The sequence below is a fragment of the Alternaria alternata genome, assembly GCF_001642055.1.
Source record: "Alternaria alternata strain SRC1lrK2f unplaced genomic scaffold CC77scaffold_1, whole genome shotgun sequence".
NCBI lineage: Eukaryota > Fungi > Ascomycota > Dothideomycetes > Pleosporales > Pleosporaceae > Alternaria > Alternaria alternata.
In genome coordinates, this window is record NW_017306190.1 from 208,656 (window position 1) to 227,623 (window position 18,968).

General features: G+C 50.9%; 8 protein-coding genes across 8 annotated transcripts; 5 read left to right on the forward strand and 3 right to left on the reverse strand.

Annotated features, from left to right (window-relative positions):
• Positions 1-637: 637 nt before the first annotated feature.
• CC77DRAFT_925018 (hypothetical protein) lies at positions 638-1,989 on the forward strand (the record flags this gene model as incomplete). Its single annotated transcript, XM_018533837.1, has 5 exons — positions 638-821; positions 870-1,099; positions 1,152-1,375; positions 1,426-1,559; positions 1,616-1,989. The coding sequence occupies 5 exons, from the start codon at positions 638-640 to the stop codon at positions 1,987-1,989; spliced, it is 1,146 nt and encodes a 381-aa protein (XP_018391141.1).
• A 649-nt stretch (positions 1,990-2,638) lies between these two features.
• On the forward strand, positions 2,639-3,559 carry CC77DRAFT_1089706 (short-chain dehydrogenase/reductase SDR; the record flags this gene model as incomplete). Its single annotated transcript, XM_018529485.1, has 4 exons — positions 2,639-2,946; positions 3,003-3,110; positions 3,163-3,319; positions 3,377-3,559. The coding sequence occupies 4 exons, from the start codon at positions 2,639-2,641 to the stop codon at positions 3,557-3,559; spliced, it is 756 nt and encodes a 251-aa protein (XP_018391142.1).
• A 484-nt stretch (positions 3,560-4,043) lies between these two features.
• Positions 4,044-6,208, reverse strand: CC77DRAFT_1055848 (Annexin; the record flags this gene model as incomplete). Its single annotated transcript, XM_018527853.1, has 2 exons — positions 4,044-4,357; positions 4,414-6,208. 2 exons carry the CDS (start codon positions 6,206-6,208, stop codon positions 4,044-4,046), a joined length of 2,109 nt encoding a protein of 702 aa, XP_018391143.1.
• Positions 6,209-7,270: 1,062 nt separating this feature from the next.
• Positions 7,271-8,749, forward strand: CC77DRAFT_977857 (hypothetical protein; the record flags this gene model as incomplete). The annotated part of the gene is made up of 3 exons (XM_018535983.1): positions 7,271-7,760; positions 7,823-8,178; positions 8,357-8,749. 3 exons carry the CDS (start codon positions 7,271-7,273, stop codon positions 8,636-8,638), a joined length of 1,128 nt encoding a protein of 375 aa, XP_018391144.1. The 3' UTR covers positions 8,639-8,749.
• CC77DRAFT_1026898 (terpenoid synthase) lies at positions 8,655-11,531 on the reverse strand (the record flags this gene model as incomplete). The annotated part of the gene is made up of 6 exons (XM_018526339.1): positions 8,655-9,217; positions 9,267-9,270; positions 9,661-10,891; positions 10,939-11,306; positions 11,353-11,452; positions 11,509-11,531. The coding sequence occupies 6 exons, from the start codon at positions 11,529-11,531 to the stop codon at positions 8,655-8,657; spliced, it is 2,289 nt and encodes a 762-aa protein (XP_018391145.1).
• A 282-nt stretch (positions 11,532-11,813) lies between these two features.
• On the forward strand, positions 11,814-14,554 carry CC77DRAFT_951679 (carotenoid oxygenase). The gene is made up of 2 exons (XM_018535393.1): positions 11,814-12,045; positions 12,109-14,554. Exons 1-2 carry the CDS (start codon positions 11,999-12,001, stop codon positions 14,180-14,182), a joined length of 2,121 nt encoding a protein of 706 aa, XP_018391146.1. The 5' UTR covers positions 11,814-11,998; the 3' UTR covers positions 14,183-14,554.
• Positions 14,555-15,126: 572 nt separating this feature from the next.
• On the forward strand, positions 15,127-16,569 carry CC77DRAFT_1015106 (putative opsin-like protein). The gene is made up of 5 exons (XM_018523960.1): positions 15,127-15,216; positions 15,276-15,467; positions 15,529-15,801; positions 15,870-16,032; positions 16,091-16,569. The coding sequence occupies exons 1-5, from the start codon at positions 15,177-15,179 to the stop codon at positions 16,344-16,346; spliced, it is 924 nt and encodes a 307-aa protein (XP_018391147.1). The 5' UTR covers positions 15,127-15,176; the 3' UTR covers positions 16,347-16,569.
• Positions 16,570-16,715: 146 nt separating this feature from the next.
• On the reverse strand, positions 16,716-18,666 carry CC77DRAFT_951686 (phytoene dehydrogenase; the record flags this gene model as incomplete). Its single annotated transcript, XM_018535394.1, has 3 exons — positions 18,400-18,666; positions 17,814-18,347; positions 16,716-17,768 (listed from the first exon to the last, which is right to left on the reverse strand). Coding segments are annotated over exons 1-3 (1,761 nt in total), but the record flags the coding sequence as incomplete, so codon positions are not given.
• Positions 18,667-18,968: the final 302 nt, after the last annotated feature.

Below are 18,968 nucleotides of genomic sequence, written 5' to 3' on the forward strand. Positions count from 1 at the left end.
ACGATTGAACAAAAGACCGTCCAATAAGTCTCACTGAATCAGGATCCGTGTTTTGCGCGTTGTGGAAATTGGCTAATGTACACTGCAAACTTGCAAAGAAGTAGACCACAATGATCGCGAATGACCAAACAAGACCAGGCCCTTGAGAAAGCCTGTGCTGTACAATGGCTTGTGTTACTGCACATTATCTCCACTGGATACCAAGAAATTGCTTTTCGAAACAATAAGGTCTGCAGCGCCGCTCATTCTAGATTGCGTGGATGTACGTTTGGTGGTGCTGCATTGTGGCCTGAATACGAGAAGACCTACACCGAAACGAGACATGCCATCGTGCAGCCTTACAATCACTGGGTTGTAGCGACCCTATCAAGCGTTTTGCGCTTATCGACTGTCAACCGACCGCTCAGGCGGGCGCTGCGGGTGTGACTTGAGTAAGGGTTGTCCTGGCTTGGAACCACTGCTGCTAGCATCACTTATGAGATGCAAAAGGTGTGACGGTCGCAAATTCAAGCTTTTACCGCGTCAATTGTACCACTTTGTTTACCATTTGTCTCAGCTGCCCATGCAGCGCTTTACTTCCTGGCATCATCCTTCAATAGCCTATATCACTGGCGTACGATCCACTTTGCGGTTTGCCATGGGACAAAACAGACAACCTGAACTCTACATAGCGGCGCTTATACCTTATGTAGCTGCTGCGATTGCACTAGTCTCTCGGCTGGCGTCTCACCGTCAGACTAGACATGCTTTGGTGTGGGAAGATATTTTGGCTGTTATTGCCTTCTCCAACGGAAGCGCCTTTACCTTCATTAGCATATACAGTACGTAGTATCGCACAGCCGAGCCAACTGCGCACTAACAATAGCAAGAGATGCGATGGGGACTAGGAAAGCCGCTTCAAGACGTGGACATGCCAGAGGATGAGATTGTGTACCATTATTTCTTGGACCTTTGGGTAGACATGTGGTTCTACACGTTCTCCGTTGGGCTGTCCAAGTTCGTGATACTAGGCTTCTACTGGAGAACCTTTTCACTTTCAATCATTAGGCAGCCTATTAGAATCCTGTTCGTCTGCTCGGTAGTTTGGATCATCGTCAGAGTAAGTGGACAACCAACCTCGGACTCCAAGAGCAACACGTTGACCTCCAAAGGTCACACTCATCTCTATGCAATGTCAACCGATTCGGAAATTTTGGCATAAAGACGTCCCGGGAAAATGCCCTCTGACACCGATGCTGTCGCTCTTTGCAGCAAGCATACCGCATTTCGTTCTTGAAGTTGCAATACTGCTGTGTCCACTCATCGAGATCTATAGACTTCACATCTCAGCCGCACGTAAGATCGTCGTGGCAGCCATGTTCGCATCCGGGCTACTGTGAGTTCTCCACACACAAAACCATTTGAATTTTGTTGACGCGTTCAAAGAGTCTGCGGCTCAGCACTTGGCACTATCATTCATACTGTCGCGCTAGGTAGAAAGAACAATCAGGACCTCACTTTCGATGGGATCGACGACCAGATATGGGCAGTGTGCGATGTAAACTTGGCATCTTTCGCAAGTCAGTCATCTATATTGACCCTCATTATTGGAGTGACTGACTAGTCCTTTCACTAGCATCCCTCCCTCTTATTCGCCCCATTCTTCGTTCTTGCGGCGGCATATTCACCTATCTGAGGTCAAGCGACAGGTCCGTTGGTCCCAGTAATCACGGCAATCCAAACTCCGTTCCGACATTTGGTAGTGCTCCCAAGAGGAGACGCAGCCAACCCTTGACAACTACCAATCTAGATAACGAGTCTACGATCGAGCTTGCTGGTGAATTACGTGGCCACAGAGGCGAAAGCCGTGGCAGAATATCTGTCCTGCATAGGAACGAGTGCGAACACGAGTGCGAGCATGGCTCGCACCATAATACCGGAGACAAGGTTGGGGCACGGGGCGGTATCCATATACGCAACGAGACTAAAGTCAATTTCAGTAACGTATAGTTTTGTGCATATGAGATCACAACAAACATCTCGCCTTGCTCAATTTTCGCATTTTTCTGCATGTACTCCAAACTCGCATGCTGCACAATTAGTCGATTGTACAGTCCAGCTATAGCGTCCCGATTTACAGACAACTCAATGTGCGTTTGTTTGCTGGAACATAGCACAACATGGTTCTTCGAAGACGTAGCCTTGAACATCCTAGCAAATCATGTACAAGGCACCCGTGCATTCAGCATGTACCTTTTTGTAAGTAGCTTCTCAAGCTAGTCACGATGGTAGACTTGGCTTTCACTAGGACCGGATGCTACACCCTCCGGTTTCGCCGACGACCAGCGCTGACAAACAATATATTTTTAAGCACTTCAGCAATACACACAAACCTCAAACGAAGGAAAAGATCAGATACGTGTTCAACGAAGCTCAAGGAAATAACGGGGTTATCTTGACTATCGCATTGTTGAAATCTAAAGTCCGCGATGCATTATCAGACAATTAAAGACCACGCCGAAGAGGCACCGGATACTCTTGATTTTGGCGACAGCTTCGAGAGAATATAAAGAGATAGTTGGTAGTACAACAAAATCATCAAGAGAAAACAAATTCAAAACATCTTTCAACCTTACATCCAATACCCACCCTGACCGAAATGGCTTCTTACCTCATTACTGGCTCATCTCGAGGAATTGGCCTTGGTTACGTTACGATCCTAGCTCGTAAAGATGCGTCTGAAGTTGGCAAGATTTTCGCTGCCGCTCGCTCCGAGAACTCTGCGCTCAAGAGATTGATCTCTGAATCGGCTGGTCGCATCGAGTTTGTCCCTCTAGAGGTGACGTCCGGGGAAAGTGCTGTGAAGGCAGCGCAGCATGTTGAGCGCTCTCTGGGTGGAAAGGGCCTGGATATTCTTATCAACAACGCTGGCGTTTCAAGTCACACTGAAGGTGGTATTGAAAACATGTGTGTCATTGAAAGCTGTGGCATCATCTATACTTTATGTACTGACAACCTACTAGGACAGATCTTACCGAAGTGCTAAACGTCAACGTCTTTGGGGTGCACAATGTCACCAGAGCCTTCCTGCCAATCCTTAAAAAGGGTCAGCTCAAGAAGATTGTAAACATGTAATCTTCCTCTCTCCCCTTGTCCGATCGTGCAGACTTAACGCGATATTAGTTCTTCGAGTCTCGGCTCCATGACTCTATCACCAATGGGCAAGTTCCAGCCTACTCCTGCGTACAAAGTATCAAAAGCCGCACTTAACATGCTTACCGTACAATGGGCCGAGTCGCTCGAAAATGACGGTTTTACGGTGCTTGCTGTATGCCCTGGTGTAGGTGTCCCAATCTGCCCTTGGTATGCGAATTGTATGCTAATAGTGCATGAACAGTGGGTTAAGACAGACATGGGAACTGAGGCGGGCCATTTGACTGCTGAGGAGAGCGTAATTGGGGGTCTCAACGTTATCTTTGGACATACTGCCGCAGATAGCGGCAAGTTCTTCGTCATCGATCTTCCTGGTAAGGAGGTCAATGGGGAGAAGATCTACGATGGTTCTGTTCGTCCATACTAGTGGCCGATTCAATGGTGCTGCTATGTGTAGGATGCATGACGTAGATCCTCTTTAGTCTACCAGTGTTAGGACACCTTGGGCGCGGAAGAGGGGACTAAGAGACTAACTGTGTATGATTGTGTAGGGTCATATATTATAGACATGGAGTGCATCCTACCGCAGCTTGTTCGAGGCTTTTCCTTGTTATAAAACATGTCTCATTATCTCACATTCTATTCTATCGTCCTATATAACTTTGGCGTAATTTATAGGATACAGGACACAAGGCAACTACATAGACGTGAGCAAGATAGAAGAGACGGCAAGGTAGTAATATCATCATCCATTGGAAATCTCAAGCTCTCAGACTAGCAAATGTATACCATTTGTCAAAACGTAGCTCTACACACGGACACACGTATACAAGTGTTATGCTTACATGGTTCACACTCTCGGCTCCGGAGAATCGGGTATCGCTGCACCAGATGATCATCAACGAAACTAACTATCTTGCCGTTTGGCAGATGGCAATAGAAAATGCTCTCAGGTCACCTCTCGTAGCCTCTTCAATATCCTCTTCGACTACGCGGCCATACTTCTCTTCGTACTCTGCCTTGACCCTGAAAAGATGCTGACGATCCCAGTGTAATCTCACAAGGCGAGAGATGAGTAATTCGACCCTTTGTTGACGTTCATGCTTGCTAGAAGTGGCTTCCCGTGATGACAGCCGGCTGTTGGAAGATCGGGAATCATTTACAGGTTCCATGAGATCCATGAGAGCGTGGTGTAGGAGCATTGCATCCCTTGCAGGACGATTAACTTGAGTGGGCAATTAGTACACGTGTGAGACGCAAATTTATGCGGGTAAAACTTACTGACGCCATTGAGGATATGTGCAATGACTTCACCAACCAGATTGTTGCTCTTCTTCAGAGCGTCTCTCGCAAAGTTGCCTTGGTATTTCTTCTCATAGGTCCTTAACACCTCGCGCAAGTGCGCGTCGCTTCGCATGATAACAATGCTGAGCATGGTGCTTTCTCCGCCTTCCCTAGCCCTGACCGCCCTGTATAGAGCGTCGACATCACGCATGCGATACTCGGGCGGCCACACATCGCTTTCCTCTTGCCGCTCACCTTCTAGTGCCATTAGCACAGCTTTTCGGAATTTGTCGGCTTTGAGCTCCTTATCCATGCATCGGGTCAGAGAGTCGCTGTAACGCTTGTCCTTGAATGCGTCCTTGATCTCGCGAATCTCGTAATTTTGACGGCCCATCAACGACTCGATGAGCAGCTCGCGACGCGCCGAGTTTGACTGATACCAGTAGTTCGCCCAGTACCCCTCCCCTTCATATTTTCCCAAGGCTGTCACGTAGGCGATCTTTCCGAAATTGCCAGACGTTTTGAGTTTGATATGCTTGGCGATGTTGATACCCCTGCCTTGTACTTTGCAGTGCCGTTTGTACTCAGCTCTCAATTCGAGCATCTGGTCATGCGATAGAGCCGGAAGGATATCGACTATAGCATCCACGTCGGGGGTTCGCGCAGCCAGAGCGTCAACAAGCGCTAGAGCGTCGTCTGTAGCGTCATACACTCTTGCTCTCCGCTCCTTCTTCTCGGGTAGTCGCTCACCGCGGCCATATGCCGCCAGTGCCAGCTTGTCATTATGCTTGGAAGACCTCGAAGGACTTGGCGATCGCCGCGAAGTGGAACGAGAACGGTGACGGCCGTGGATAGAATGGCCAGAAGCCCGAGGAGAGAGGGTGTCGAGGGCAGGCAGATGGTCAAGATCGTCGTCTAGCATCAGCGCCTGAGGCATGGGGCTGATGGATTGATAGGTTCCGTGGTAAGCTTCGAGCAGAGGACTCGGCGGTGGTAGTCCCGTTGGAAATCCTCCAGGCATACCTCCAGGGACGATAGTATGCAGGTCGGGTCGGTTTCCGCTCACCGACAGCCTGTCCATGCGCAGCCCATCAGGTCTGTCGCCTGCACCAAGGTGACCCTGTGGACGCAGCTCGACCACATTGCGACCATCGTGTGTGCTCATTGGACCCGAGTAAGAAGCAGCCCGGTGGTGATCGGGACGCTGCGCGTGGTGACCCATTGGCGGAGGTGGATAGCCGGACTGATCAGTTGGCGGCGGCTGAGGAGCCTGTGGCATGGTCGCATACTGGGACTGCGGCGGAGGAGCTTGTGACATGGGGGGATACTGGGGCGGGGGTGGAGGGGCGTGTGACATGGTCGTGTATTGGGGCTGCGGCGAAGGGGCTTGCGATGCAGCTGTGTATTGCAATTGAGCCGACGGAGGGTACGAGGGACTCATGGGCTGGGAGTTGTGTCGTACGTGTGGCGGCTGTCCGGCGCCGCCCACTGGCTTCGCCGTATACTGGAGGGTTGGATTGGCATACTGAGGGCCCCCGTTCGAAGTCGCTGTCGCCGCCGGTGTCCTCGTAGGCGCGTTATGTGAAGCTGGGGCTGCGGTGTAGGCAAAGTTGTGTGCGGTCGGCGCATACTGAACATTGCCAGGCTGGGCATAAGAGACGCCCGCCGACGGGCCTGCCGTGGGCGCGGGACGCGCAAAGGACGCGGGTTGAGAATAGCCAGGTCTCTCGTGCGGAGGGAGATCGGTGTAGTTCCCCATGGTAATGGGTTCGCTCGCTGGTCTGGCCGCCATGTCTCAGTTTAATCCGTGCGATGTCTGTCGCAACATTTGGCAGAGTCAATTCTCGCAGTACTCACGTCGCATATTGCTGACCCTGACCCGGCTGCCTAATCTCATACTGCGGGGTTGCAGCTCCGTTGTCAGCTGCACCGTATCGCTGAGGCTCGCGCCCATCATGGCTGCGTGAGCGCGAACGCTCTCGACCGCGCCCAGGCGACTTGGACCGCGAACGCCTGGAGCTGTCGTCTGGCCGTAAAGACATGGCTTTGTTCTTTTACTTTCGCAATTGACAAAGCAGATATCAATTCAGGGTGGTCGAGAGTTACGTGCTGCCCAGTTCAGTCCAGTCCAGTACACGCGAGGACCAAAATTGCGATGGCGGGTAACTGGCACACCATAGTCGCTTCTTTCAGCCTCGCTCATATTCAAGTTGGGGGCCGGAATCTGTGCTCAGGTCGCACTTCTCGCTAGAATTCGAAATCCGACACGCGTCCGAGCACATCGTGGAGCAGCTCCGTAGGTTCATGTTGTAGCATTATTGTGCAAACTGGTGTCGTTGGGTTTGATGTGTTGGAAGCGGGGAGCGAGGCTTGCTCCGATGCCAACACGCACATCGGCACTGCACTACAGCCATGATTCTTATCCCGCGTCACAGCGTCGGCCAAGTGCCAGGAAAAGGTGACGACCATCAGTCAGAGACTTATGTTGAGCCGCTCCAGTTCCGTAATGCGCCGATATCAACGTCGCCATCGGCGAAGACATAAACTGTGGGTCTCAACTCACCGCTTTAGCTACCCTCCACGGAAATTCTAAGCACTCCACACACTTTTTACAAGCCATGACTGGGGAATGCTAGGTACCTTAATGCTTAGGCTATCCGTCCTGTGAAAAGATTTCAGCTCGGGCTGAGGTGCTGAATCGGCGGAACGCCACGATGCATAGATAAACAAAGCATGACAGTAGCTTATGGGCCGTGACCGTCAGCTAACGCCTTGCCGCTTCACACTGTAGTTAAAGCTGAGGTGATACCACCTTCAAAGGTTGAGCTTTCTTAATATATACTTTGCTACAATCATGGCTATTACCATATCACCCCCTAGTAATCTTCAGCCACAATCGGCACTCCTCCAACTGCCTGCAGAAATCAAACACATCATCTTTGGACTTTGCTTCGTTGCTGAAGCTCCCATAATCGACCCCCAGATTTACAGCTCGAAAGATCAACAAGATGGCACGGCTCTTACAACACCAGGCGCTGCTCTGCTCCAAACATGTCGCAGAACCTATCACGAAATCGACCGCCGTCCACTGTTCGCGCAGAACACCTTTCGCTTCTCAAATCTTACTGGAATGCGCACCTTCCTCCATGCGCTCCCTCTCGACTACAGAACGCGTATTCAAGATATTGAGATTGACCTGCGCGAACTAAACTCGGATCGCCTTCATATTGCACGTGAGTGGCTACAGTACACTGCGCTGGCAAACAACGAAGCCATGGGTTCACTTCGTGCCGATGCAGTCGGCCTGCGGTGTTTACGAGTAAACCTAGAGGCATGGCCTATCAGTAGGTGTTTTCCTATAGGGATTTGTATGAGACTTACGCTGACTTCGTGATTCACCTTTCAGTACCTATGTTCAGAAGTGAGCTTTGGCAGTTCATTCGGAGCATGCTTTCAGGTCTCGAGAGCTTGGATAGAATTGTAGTGACTGGAGCTAGTAAAGGCAAAGCAATGGATCGGAAACTGCCATGGTCGCCTGTACATTTTGTTGGCGGGGACGACGTTGGAGCTCACGACTTGCTTGCTCGGATGAACAAGTGTGTCAGTGGTAACTCTAGCGACAACCTTGTCAGGTGGACAAGACAAGATGGGAAATTACAGCTAGAGGTACACTCAAAGTCGAGTCTACAAAGTAGCACTGCCGCGCGATGGGCACAGGCTTCTGGAATCGATGGTCGCACGGAGACCTGGCCACCAAACGGAGTCTGTTCGTTCTTTGCTTGCGAGAACCGCTACTCCTACCGAGAAGAGTCCGAAGATAAAGAGCTCAATCCCAATGCCGCCGGATGACGGGTCTTGCCGGATCCCATGGACCATGAATCTCATTCTTATACTTCTGGAGACCGATGAGCCACCAACTGCAGATTCCCATGCTCAAAAGAGTGAGGACGCCTCCTACGATTGCACCCGCCAAGAATGCGCCGCGGCCTCCTCCTGTCAAGGTGATGAAAAGGCCGCCCCATGCGCCTGTTACCAATGTAATGGTCAGGGCGAGGTGCCCCCACGGAGATCGAGCGCGGAGCTGACGACGGAATATTGGAAACAGTCCATAAACTTCAATGGAAAAGAGAGTCAGCGAGAAGACGTGCGTAGTGGATGGAAGACGCGAGGCAAGAACAGCCGACGCCATCATGGCCGAATTTGTGGATATCGAAGCTGGTAATCTAGAGACACATGACTTAGCCGCATGTATACTCAAAAGGAGAGTGGTCCTCATACTGTGCACCTGTACCTCCACTGTAGTCAAAGAAGGCAACGTTCATCAGCAGCAGCCATGTACTCAACGCCCATATTGAATCACTTGTCGTGGAGCGTGTCAGTGACTTGAGAATCGGACTGAGCCCAAGTAAAGCCGCATAAATCAACAGGGCTGATTTGGCAGTTGCTAGACGCTGTTGAGCTCGTCCTGAGAGCGCTGATGAGGGTTGTGGTCCAGCTTTGTCCGTATCTGAAGTGGGTGTCGATGCCACGTTGGAGACGGTCGCGAACTCCTGGCCCATCCAATGGTCCCATAAGAACCAGGCTAGAACTGTGCATAAAGTGGCCCACCCCACTATGGCTACAGGCGAAACTCTATCATGAATGATGGCCACGAAACAGCAGGCAAATATGATCACTGTTGCAAGATGCTGCACGATGACCGTGGCGTCACCCATCAGTGACCAAAATTCGTAGGGCTGCAATCTTGGATTGCGCTGAAGGTGGTCAAGAAAGGTGGTCTCATCTGTATAGTTATCGGGAACTGTACACGTCAGATATATCCTATCACAGGGACCTACGTGAGTACCTACAAGGCTGTTTGAACCAAAGTAGCTTCTTGTAATTGCCTTTTGCCGACCGGTTTACGATCCGCGGCCCGCCCTTCTTCTTCCTGCTAGTGGAAACAAGAGACGCGCCCGTTGGATCCAGTAGCCGGTTTTGATACATATTACGCTTTTTAAGGGTTCTAGGAAATATGGTTGATGATGGAGAGACAGTTCAGGTGCGAGTTGGAGAAACGGGACGCGATACTGCACGTGCGCCAATCACAGACGTTTCCGGTCCGGCCAATCACATTCTCCGCTTTCGTCTCATGCATCACGACTTTGGAGATCCTGCAAGCAGGGCAGTTCATTGGTACTGTTACAAGCATTAAAGGCATAAATCTCGCAAGTTGTATTAGCGATTAAGTGTTCTCCAAGCAACCATTATCCTCCTCGACTTGGGCACAGTAGCACGTCCAGCTTTGACTTTGAAGTTGGCCTGTCCTAAGACCCTTCCAATCTCCATGTAACTCTCAACCGCGACCCGGATAGGGCCTCTCGCCTCAATTGGCAAACGCTCAATCGCATCTTTGGCCTCTTCATATAGAGAAAATGCATCCTTCAGAAGACGCTTACGCAAGGCCTCGATTTGCGGGTGATCTGGCTTCTTTAATACCTCGTCGTAACTTAACCCCACTTCAGCAAGCCACTTCAGAGGAAGATAAACACGCCCAATCTTAGCGTCTACTTCTATGTCGCGCGCGATGTTGACATACTGTAGGGCCACGCCCATACCGTTACCAGCAGCAACTATAGTCCGTTGCTCTTCAACAGGTAAAGCGCTAGGATACCAGTTGAAGATGAGTTCAATGCACATTTGAGCTACAGTGCCCGCCACACGCTCCGAGTACAAACGCAAATCCTCCGTGGTTTTGATCAGAGGCTCCTTGTCGAAAGCAAGGTCCATCTCAAACCCGCGCAAAAGATCCTCCAACGGTTGGTGCGAGAGCTTAGCAGCTGGAAGCTGTAGGAGTGCAGATTGCGTGCCGGCCGGAAAGTCTTCCCGGACTTGGGCTTGTATAGTAGGCTTAGATGCAGAATCGCTGTAAGTATTATTCAGGAACTTGCGCAATTTCGCTATCCAGTCCTTGGCCTCATCGGCAGAGGAAGCATTGTCCACCAGATCATCAGCAACGCGGCAGAAGGAGTAGAGTAGCAACAAATCCGCCCGTAAAGGTCCAGGGAACGTTGCGGAGGCGAGGTAGAAACTACGGCTCTTTCGCTTGAGACGATGCACAGCCTCGCCAAGGCCTACAAGACGCGCATCGTCGTACTTGGAGCATGAAGTGAGCAAAGCGCGCATCAAGACCATGGGTGATGGGAGCAGGGAGGGCTTCGTGAATAACGCCGGAAAGGTGTATAGCACTGCAAGAGCATTGTCAAACGCCAATTGACCAAATACTATAAGCGAGTTGGTAACCAAGAAGAAGAGGGCTTCTTCAATTTCGAGGCCGTCCCATAAGTGCACGCCATATTTTGTACCTGTGTTGATTACCCATGTTCCTCTACGCAAGGCCAAGGTATCGACGATCCAGAGGTAAAGTGTCGGAAGGATGATGGGTGCCGCGGTATTGGTTAGAGGGAGCGCCAGGATGAATTGGTATGCAAGACTCCTGCTTCCAGTTAGTGGGTGTTCAAGGCATAGTGATAGTTGCCATACCAGAGCAGCAGCAGAAACGGGCCGGCCCATATCAAGATGAGTCCAGTGTAAGTTCCTTTGCTGTCATCTTTGATGCAACGCCATCCCCACGCAATCACGCCCAAAAAGAAGATTTGGCCAGCAAATTTGGTGTATCGCCATCGATGGCCGGATGCGCCGCGTTCAGGGCTGAGGTAGACGGGCTGAAAGGTAGGCCTGCTGAGGAGAAGATAGAGGATCGATGTGTTGTATGTCTGCACGACGAAGAAAAAGACCTCTTCTAGAGGGATATCCAGCAGCTTGGGTCCAACAATGACATGGGCGGGGTAGCTCCAGATTCCGGTGCGAATGAGGTACGAGTCCCATGGTATGGTCGACAGCACAGCGACCTGGTCTGTTAGCACGAGAAGTGTTGGCGAGGATGCGCGTACCAACCAATATCAGGTAAACGACCTTGTACACGTCAAGTTTGGTGAAGAAAGGGCGATAGAGCCAGGTAAGCCCCACGGCTGGGGGGATCGTGTACTTGAGATGACTAGCCGTTAATGTCAGCCATAGTGGTGGAACGCAGGAAGAGGGCGCGTCACGTACACGAGCGCGTAGTCGAAACCCATGATGGCACCGTGTAAACAGAAGGGAGTAGCCGGAGAGATGTGCAATCAGCGTCACTCATGGACCCAATGCTGCAGGGGAACAGACTAGGCCGCGGCGGGCGTCAGGCACAAGAGATAACGCGGAAGAGGCCATGATAGAATATTTGCAATGTCGTTGAGACGGCGTTGCTCGGGCGGAGATGGAGGATGCGCGCTGCCCAAAACAGACTAGTCTTCATGCAAGCTTCAACATGACATCACGATTGTCTGGCCGCCATCACGAGCAGACGTCAACCGGATACCCGTGGAACTGGGCAGCAGCCTTGTCTTTATTGCATCATGCCACCACTTCCTGACACAGTCCCGCTTTCGCCGCGGCGACATGTGAAGACAGATCAAACCCACTGTACTAATGAATTGCCTGCGCCGTTGTCCTGAGCCAACCCACACGCGTCTTTCAATGCCGCCAAGACAATAACACCGCCGTAATGTCCAAGACTGGACCGCACAGCAAGTCGACGACGCCAAAGCACCCGTAAGCATGCCCTCCTAGTTGACTCCCCAAAATCCACGCATCGCCCTGACTGATTCCTTGTAGATACCTCGCCGGCAACTTTGCGCCCATCACTACAACATGTCCTCCCACGCCCGTCTCATGGACCGGCCGAATCCCAGAAGAGCTGCTGGGCGGCATGTACGTCCGCAACGGCGGTAATCCCGTGACCAATTCCGACTTGGGACGTGAGGCGCATTGGTTCGACGGCGATGGCATGCTCTCGGGAGTATGGTTCAGCCGCTCTCTCACCGACCCTACGAAACCCATTGTCAACTTTGTGAACCAGTTCATTCTCACCGACGTGTACCGTACTGCCGTCGAAAACCCGACACTTCGCACGCCTATTCTGCCTAGCATTGCGACACTTGTTAATCCAGCATCCAGCTTGCTGCTCATTCTATGGCGCATCATGCGTACTGTTCTGCTTGTCTTCTGGACGCACATCTTAGGTTCTGCACGTGCTGTTAAGCGAATCAGCGTGGCCAACACCAGCATATTATATCACGATGGACGTGCACTAGCAACATGCGAGAGTGGGCCGCCAATGCGCATCGCGTTGCCAAGCCTCGAGACAGTAGGCTGGTTTGACGGAAATCGTGCCGAAGGAGAAGCTGCACCTGGCGACCGAGACTCCCATGCCGATGAAAAGCGTGAAGCATTTGGTGGAACTGGCTTGCTGAGCTGGATGAAGGAGTGGACAACGGGTCATCCCAAGGTTGACAGAGAGACCAACGAGATGGTTCTCTTCCATTGCAACTTTGTTGCACCCTATGTCCACTATTCTTGTCTCCCAGCTGAAAACTCGGTCGCGAAGAGAACTAGCTCGGAAGGAAGCAGAATCATTAATGCACCAGTCCCTGGATGCTCTGGCGGACGACTCATGCACGATTTTGGCGTATCCCGACATAACACTGTTATACTCGACTTGCCACTCTCTCTTACTCCTTTGAACCTGGCAAAGAATAAGCCCATAGTCTTCTACGAGCCTGAGAAACCCGCTAGGTTCGGTATCTTTCCCCGACATCATCCCGAGTCAGTACGTTGGTTCGAGACAGACGGTTGCTTGATCCTCCACACAGCCAACACTTGGGATGAGTACAACAGCGCCGGTGGTATCTCTGCTGTCAGCATGTTAGCCTGCCGGCTGACGTCTGCATCCTTGGTCTTTAGTGCTGGCAACATCGAGCCTCCCCCACATCCGAATCACAAGGAGATAGTGCGCAGTAAACCCATGTCCTTCTTCGCCAAGTACGATGACGAAGAACAGGTTCAAGATCCTGAGAAGCCTTTCCTAGACGACACGTCGCCTTTGCTGGGACAACACAATGAGCCAGAGTCATCAAGGGCGCCTCATAACATCCCCATCTCATACGACGACGAAGAACAATGTCGATTGTATTACTACCGGTTCTCACTCGCTCCGGGCTCGTCTAACACCATCACTCACGAGTTTGCATTAGCAGCCATTCCTTTCGAATTTCCCACCATACATCCTGCCACGGAAATGTCGCGCGCACGATACATTTATGGATGTAGCACTTCAGATGAATCGTTTGGTGCGGCATTAGGCAAGGCGACCAAAATCGATATACTTGTTAGGGTAGATGTACAGACTCTACTCAGACGCGCTCAGCAATCACCTCCACAGGCTGTCAACGGTTGTGTTGACAACCGCTCAATTGATGAGATACTCGCGTCAAACGACCACAACGATCCCATAAAAGCATTCCAACTTCCGCCGAATCACTTTGGCCAAGAAGCTAGATTCGTGCCTCGTAAGATGAAGGAGGCTGAAGCTGATGATGGCGCTGGCGCCACCGAACAAGAAGGTTATTTACTCTTCTATGTCTTCAACGAAGACCAGCTAGACGAAAACGGAGAATGCAAAGCAGATGCAGAGAGCGAGTTGTGGGTTTTGGATGCAAGCGACATGCAGACTGTCATTTGCAAGATTCAACTTGGGACTAGGATACCTTACGGCCTACACGGAAACTGGTTCACTGAGGAAGATATCGCTCATCAGCGAGAAGTCGCGACAGTGAGATCCGAGTCGGATGTGCAGTCCGAGACGGGATCGAGCAATTTGCGGAAATCTCTCATTAGTTATTTGGGCTAGCAGCGCCTGTGTGTTTGAACCACATGTCTAATAAACCGGTTGGACTCGCGACTTGAACGCTATCATCATTTTACGTACTCTACGAAGTCTTTTTAGCAAGATTTAATTAATATTCAAAGCATTCAAACAAGACTTGTCACACATGCGGTGCGTTGTTTTGATGGAGTGAGGCACAACCCTAGCAACGCTGTAGAATCTAGATTCGCCCCGCTTTGACGAAAGCTTGTATGTGCCGATCCTTGCCGTAGCGGTCGATCCTGCAGCAAGCATATCTAACGCCCTCCATCGCACTGACGTAAAAAAACACCGACTGGATCGATGCCTGCCTGGGCAGTAAGTGCACAAGAAGATCACACCACCATGCGATGCGGTAATGATCAACTGTCCCGCAATCGTTCCCGTTATGCGGCACATTTGAAAACTATGCTTACGCGTTCCCATGTCGAAATACATGTGTCAACACCAGCAGACCTCAACAGACCGTAAAATCGAGGCCAGCCTAACAGTAGCGGACATGCGATTGACGCAAGTCGATGTCAAAGTAAGCTTAACAGATCGACGTCATAAAGCTTAATCCTAGTGGCCCTCCACTCATGAGGTGGGACGGAAAGCCCGGGCGCTATGCTCAGAATCTCTAGCGTCGGTAATGAGCATAGTGTGACATCTCTATTACACCGAGAAGCTGCAAGTGGTCAGTGATCTCAGCCATTGAGGAATCAGAAACCGGCAATGCTAAACTGTAGCGCATGGTTCTGACTGGTCGTTACTTGTTTGTCCAGCGATCGTGGCCCTTGCTCGATTCGAGGTTTCGAACATGTGCATGATCAAGCTCTATTCCCGCGCGCGAGATATGTCGTCATGACGGCATGTTTGGATCTCGTGGGCTGGCTTCCAAGATATAACCCAGAGCTTGCAGCCACATGGCTGCGATAAGCTTCTCTTGGTACATCTCCATCCTGTGCTATCAATTTTGCAATTGACAACCTTCTTCGCAATGGATCTCGCTCGTAGAAACAACGTGCTCCAATATAATGGTATATCTCCCTCCCTGGGTGATTTGATGTGTTTTGGACATCCTCCTAACATGTAATAGACAACACCGTCAACGGTGCAACGGCAGACATTGCCATCACAACACATGGATCCGACTTCTACTTCGCTATTTGCGCTGCGATGGGATTCTCCGGATTTGTTTTCCTAGGTCTCGCCTACCGCAAGCAGCGTCGCGACCGTCTTTTCCACTACATCACCGCATCTGTAGTCTTCGTCGCATGCATCGCCTACTGTAAGTCTCCAAGCCTCACACTATAAACACGCGAGCCATATACTGATAAGGTTCCTTACAGTCACAATGGGATCCAACCTGGGCTTTACACCAATCGCAGTCGAGTTCCACCGCAGCGACCCCAAGGTAGCAGGAAACTACCGTTCGATCTACTATGCTCGTTACATCGACTGGTTCATCACTACGCCTCTGCTGCTCCTCGACTTGCTTTTGACTGCTGGCATGCCATGGCCGACTATACTTTGGGTCATCATGGTTGATGAGATTATGGTTATCACTGGTCTGATCGGTGCCCTTATCGACAACCGTTACAAGTGGGCCTACTTCGCTTTTGGTAAGCATTCTCTTTTTTTCTCACTTTGTCTCCGAGTATCCTGCTAGATCTTTTCTAACAATACGTAGGCTGCTTTGCTCTTTTCTACATCGTCTACCAACTAGTCTGGGAGTCGCGCATCCACGCCAAGGCATTCGGCCGCGATGTTGAGAAGGCGTTCATGATGTGCGGAAGTATGACCGCTCTGCTTTGGATCCTGTACCCAATCGCATGGGGAGTCGCCGAGGGCGGGTAAGTCACACTCAGATCCGAATGTTATATAACCATACAGTGGCTAACATCAGAATAGTAACGTCATTGCCCCTGACAGTGAAGCTGTTTTCTACGGTGTACTTGACTTCCTAGCCAAGCCATGCTTCGGTGCCCTCCTCCTGTGGGGCCACAAGGACATCGACCCGGCCCGTCTCGGCCTCTCTATCAAGGACTACGATGGTGATGCCATGGTTCACGAGAAGCGCAAGCCTGATGCCGTGAACAACGGACAGACCGCTACCCACCCCGATGGCTACAACGGCACTGCTCCTCATGTCGACAACACTGTTTAGACCGAGGTTTGAGTTTTGCTTAAAAGATGATCTCTCATGAACGGGGAAGATGTACCGCAGGTACGGTGAAAGTTGTAATGTGGTAATGATAGTTTATTGGGTGTGGCGCAGATTGTGATTACGATTAAGCGTGGGATACCCTCTCTGATAGTAGCATAATAAATCCTTCCTCTTTTTCATCATCATGTTTGAACAATGATGGAAACACATCTAATATTCGCCGTCTACGTTCCTTTGACAATAGCCGTCTACAATCATGATCCATGCTAGGCTGACGATAAAAAGTGGGTATTGAACTATGTAGATACAGTTAAGGTGGTATGATGCATTAAAAGCCCATACCTCAGCAAACTGTGCACCAGCACATTACCAATCGCCCATCAACCCGTTGCCAGCCTTTTGATTTTGATAGTACAAAGCACCAGGTACAGTCGTAAACACGAGGAAGATGCTCAACAGTATCCAAACGAGCCAACTGAGATATGGTCCGTTTTGTGTCCGATCCAGAGGACCTGGCGACGCCTTGGTTTCTTTGGTGCCTAGTGGGCGCCACGGAATGCGACTCTCTTGCTGCCGGTCGTAGAGTATTTGTTCAGTAACCAGTTTGGCACCAGCGAGCACAATAGGAACTCCAGTACCTGGGTGAGTGCTTGCACCGACAAAGTACAGATCTTCGATGCTGCGATGCTTGGTCTTCGGCCTGAAACTGAGCACGTTAAAGAAGGAGTGGCTCAGTCCCAAGATAGCGCCACGGTCGAGGTTGAATGAGGACTTCCATGTAGGCGGCGTATTGATGGTTTCTTCAATGATGTGGGGACCAAGTGAAATGTTGAGTCGTGCTTCCATGGTTTTGATGACAGTTTCGCGCGCTGATGCTACCATAGAGTCCCAATCTTGAGTCAGGCCTTTCGTGTGCTTGGAGCCCTTGTGCGAGTTCGTCGAATCGACTTCCAAGTGCCCAACCGGTACCAAGATGACGATAGAATCACACCCCTCTGGCGCCGCAGAAGGGTCGACGCGGGACGGGACATTGACGTAAAAGCTGGGTTGATCTGGTATCAGGTGCTTCTTGAAGATGCTATCAAAACTTTCCTTGTAGTCTTCGGCGAGAAAGATGTTGTGGGCGCTTAGTTCAGGAAATTGTCGGTCCAGTGCCCAGTAGAAGGATATGCTGGAGCAAGAAGCCTCTTTTTTCAAGAGGGATCGCCCGAATGAGGAAGAGGGAAGAAGTTGATTGTATGCATATGCCAGATCTGCGTTGCAAACAACAACATCGGCGGTTAGCGGTTCCTTGGTGTTGTCCTCAAAGACAACGCCTGTGGCACGCTTCCCATCATCTGAAAGCTGTATGTTGCGGATCGGACTATCGAACCTAAACTCAACGCCCAAGCGCTCACCGACGTTGACAAGAGATTCCACCACCTGATCAGGTTAGCGAGAGAAGTTCCCACGTTGGAATATACTGACTTTGTGGAACCCGCCAATGGGATACCAAATACCCTCAGCCAACTCCGTGTATTGCAACAGACTGTAGGTTCCCGGGGCATCAAATGGACTCATACCCATATACATGCTTGCAAATGTGAAGACTCTTCGCAACCTCTCTGTCCAGAAGTACTTGCTCGCTCGGTAGTAGATACTCTCGAACGGATGTAGCTCGAAGAGATGCAACAAGAAATCGAAGCGAACCATGCTCAGTAACGAGTAGAAATTCTTCTTCAGCACATGGATGATGGAAACTTCATAGTGGCGATGCGATTCTTGCAGGAAACCAAGGTATCGCTCGAAGCCGTCTTTTCCTTCAAAACGCTCGATTTCACCCTTCATGATGGAGATGTCGGTTGAGAGCTTGAACGTAGTGTCATCGTGGAAATGAACGTTGTAATTCGGTTCACACTTGACCAGCTTGACGCCCTCGGCATCGAGTGAGGTCCCAAGATCCTCGAATGTCTCATGGAAGAATCGAGGAAGCAGCAACAAGCTCGGGCCTTGATCGAACCTCTGCGTAGCGATTAGCGATGGGGTGCGATGCACCGCACACTTGTCAACTCACATATCCGTTGCGATGTATCAAACTGCATCTCCCGCCAGAGAAGTCGTTCTTCTCGACTACAGTAACCTTGTAGCCTGATGCTGCAAGTCGCGCTGCAGTCGCGACACCTCCGGCACCAGCACCGACAACGATCGCACTAGGGCGCGTGCCCTTGTTCTCGATATGGTCCCCCATTTGGTAGACTGGTAAATGTATGAGAAGCGGCACAATTGCGATGAGCGTTGTAAAGAAGACGCGTTGTAGCGCGCCACACTCGGGTATTCCTGGATCAGTGCACCCAAGACTGCTAGTCATGACGTCTACAAAAATCAATAGGGCTAGGTGCACCTTGAACACTTGTTGAGTCGCATCGGCACATGTGTTTCGCACGTGAACGCGTCTTGCTGTTCGAACATCAACATGTGCATTGTTCCAGGTGCTCCTCCGCCCCTGCATACGATGTTGTAGCTGTCAAGCCACGCGGGTGTAGCTTGACACATCAGATATTGCGACTCGCGCCAACACTACAGTAGAGCGGAAGGCGGCGGAATATGGATCTGCCCCAAGACTTGGCACCATTAGAAACAATC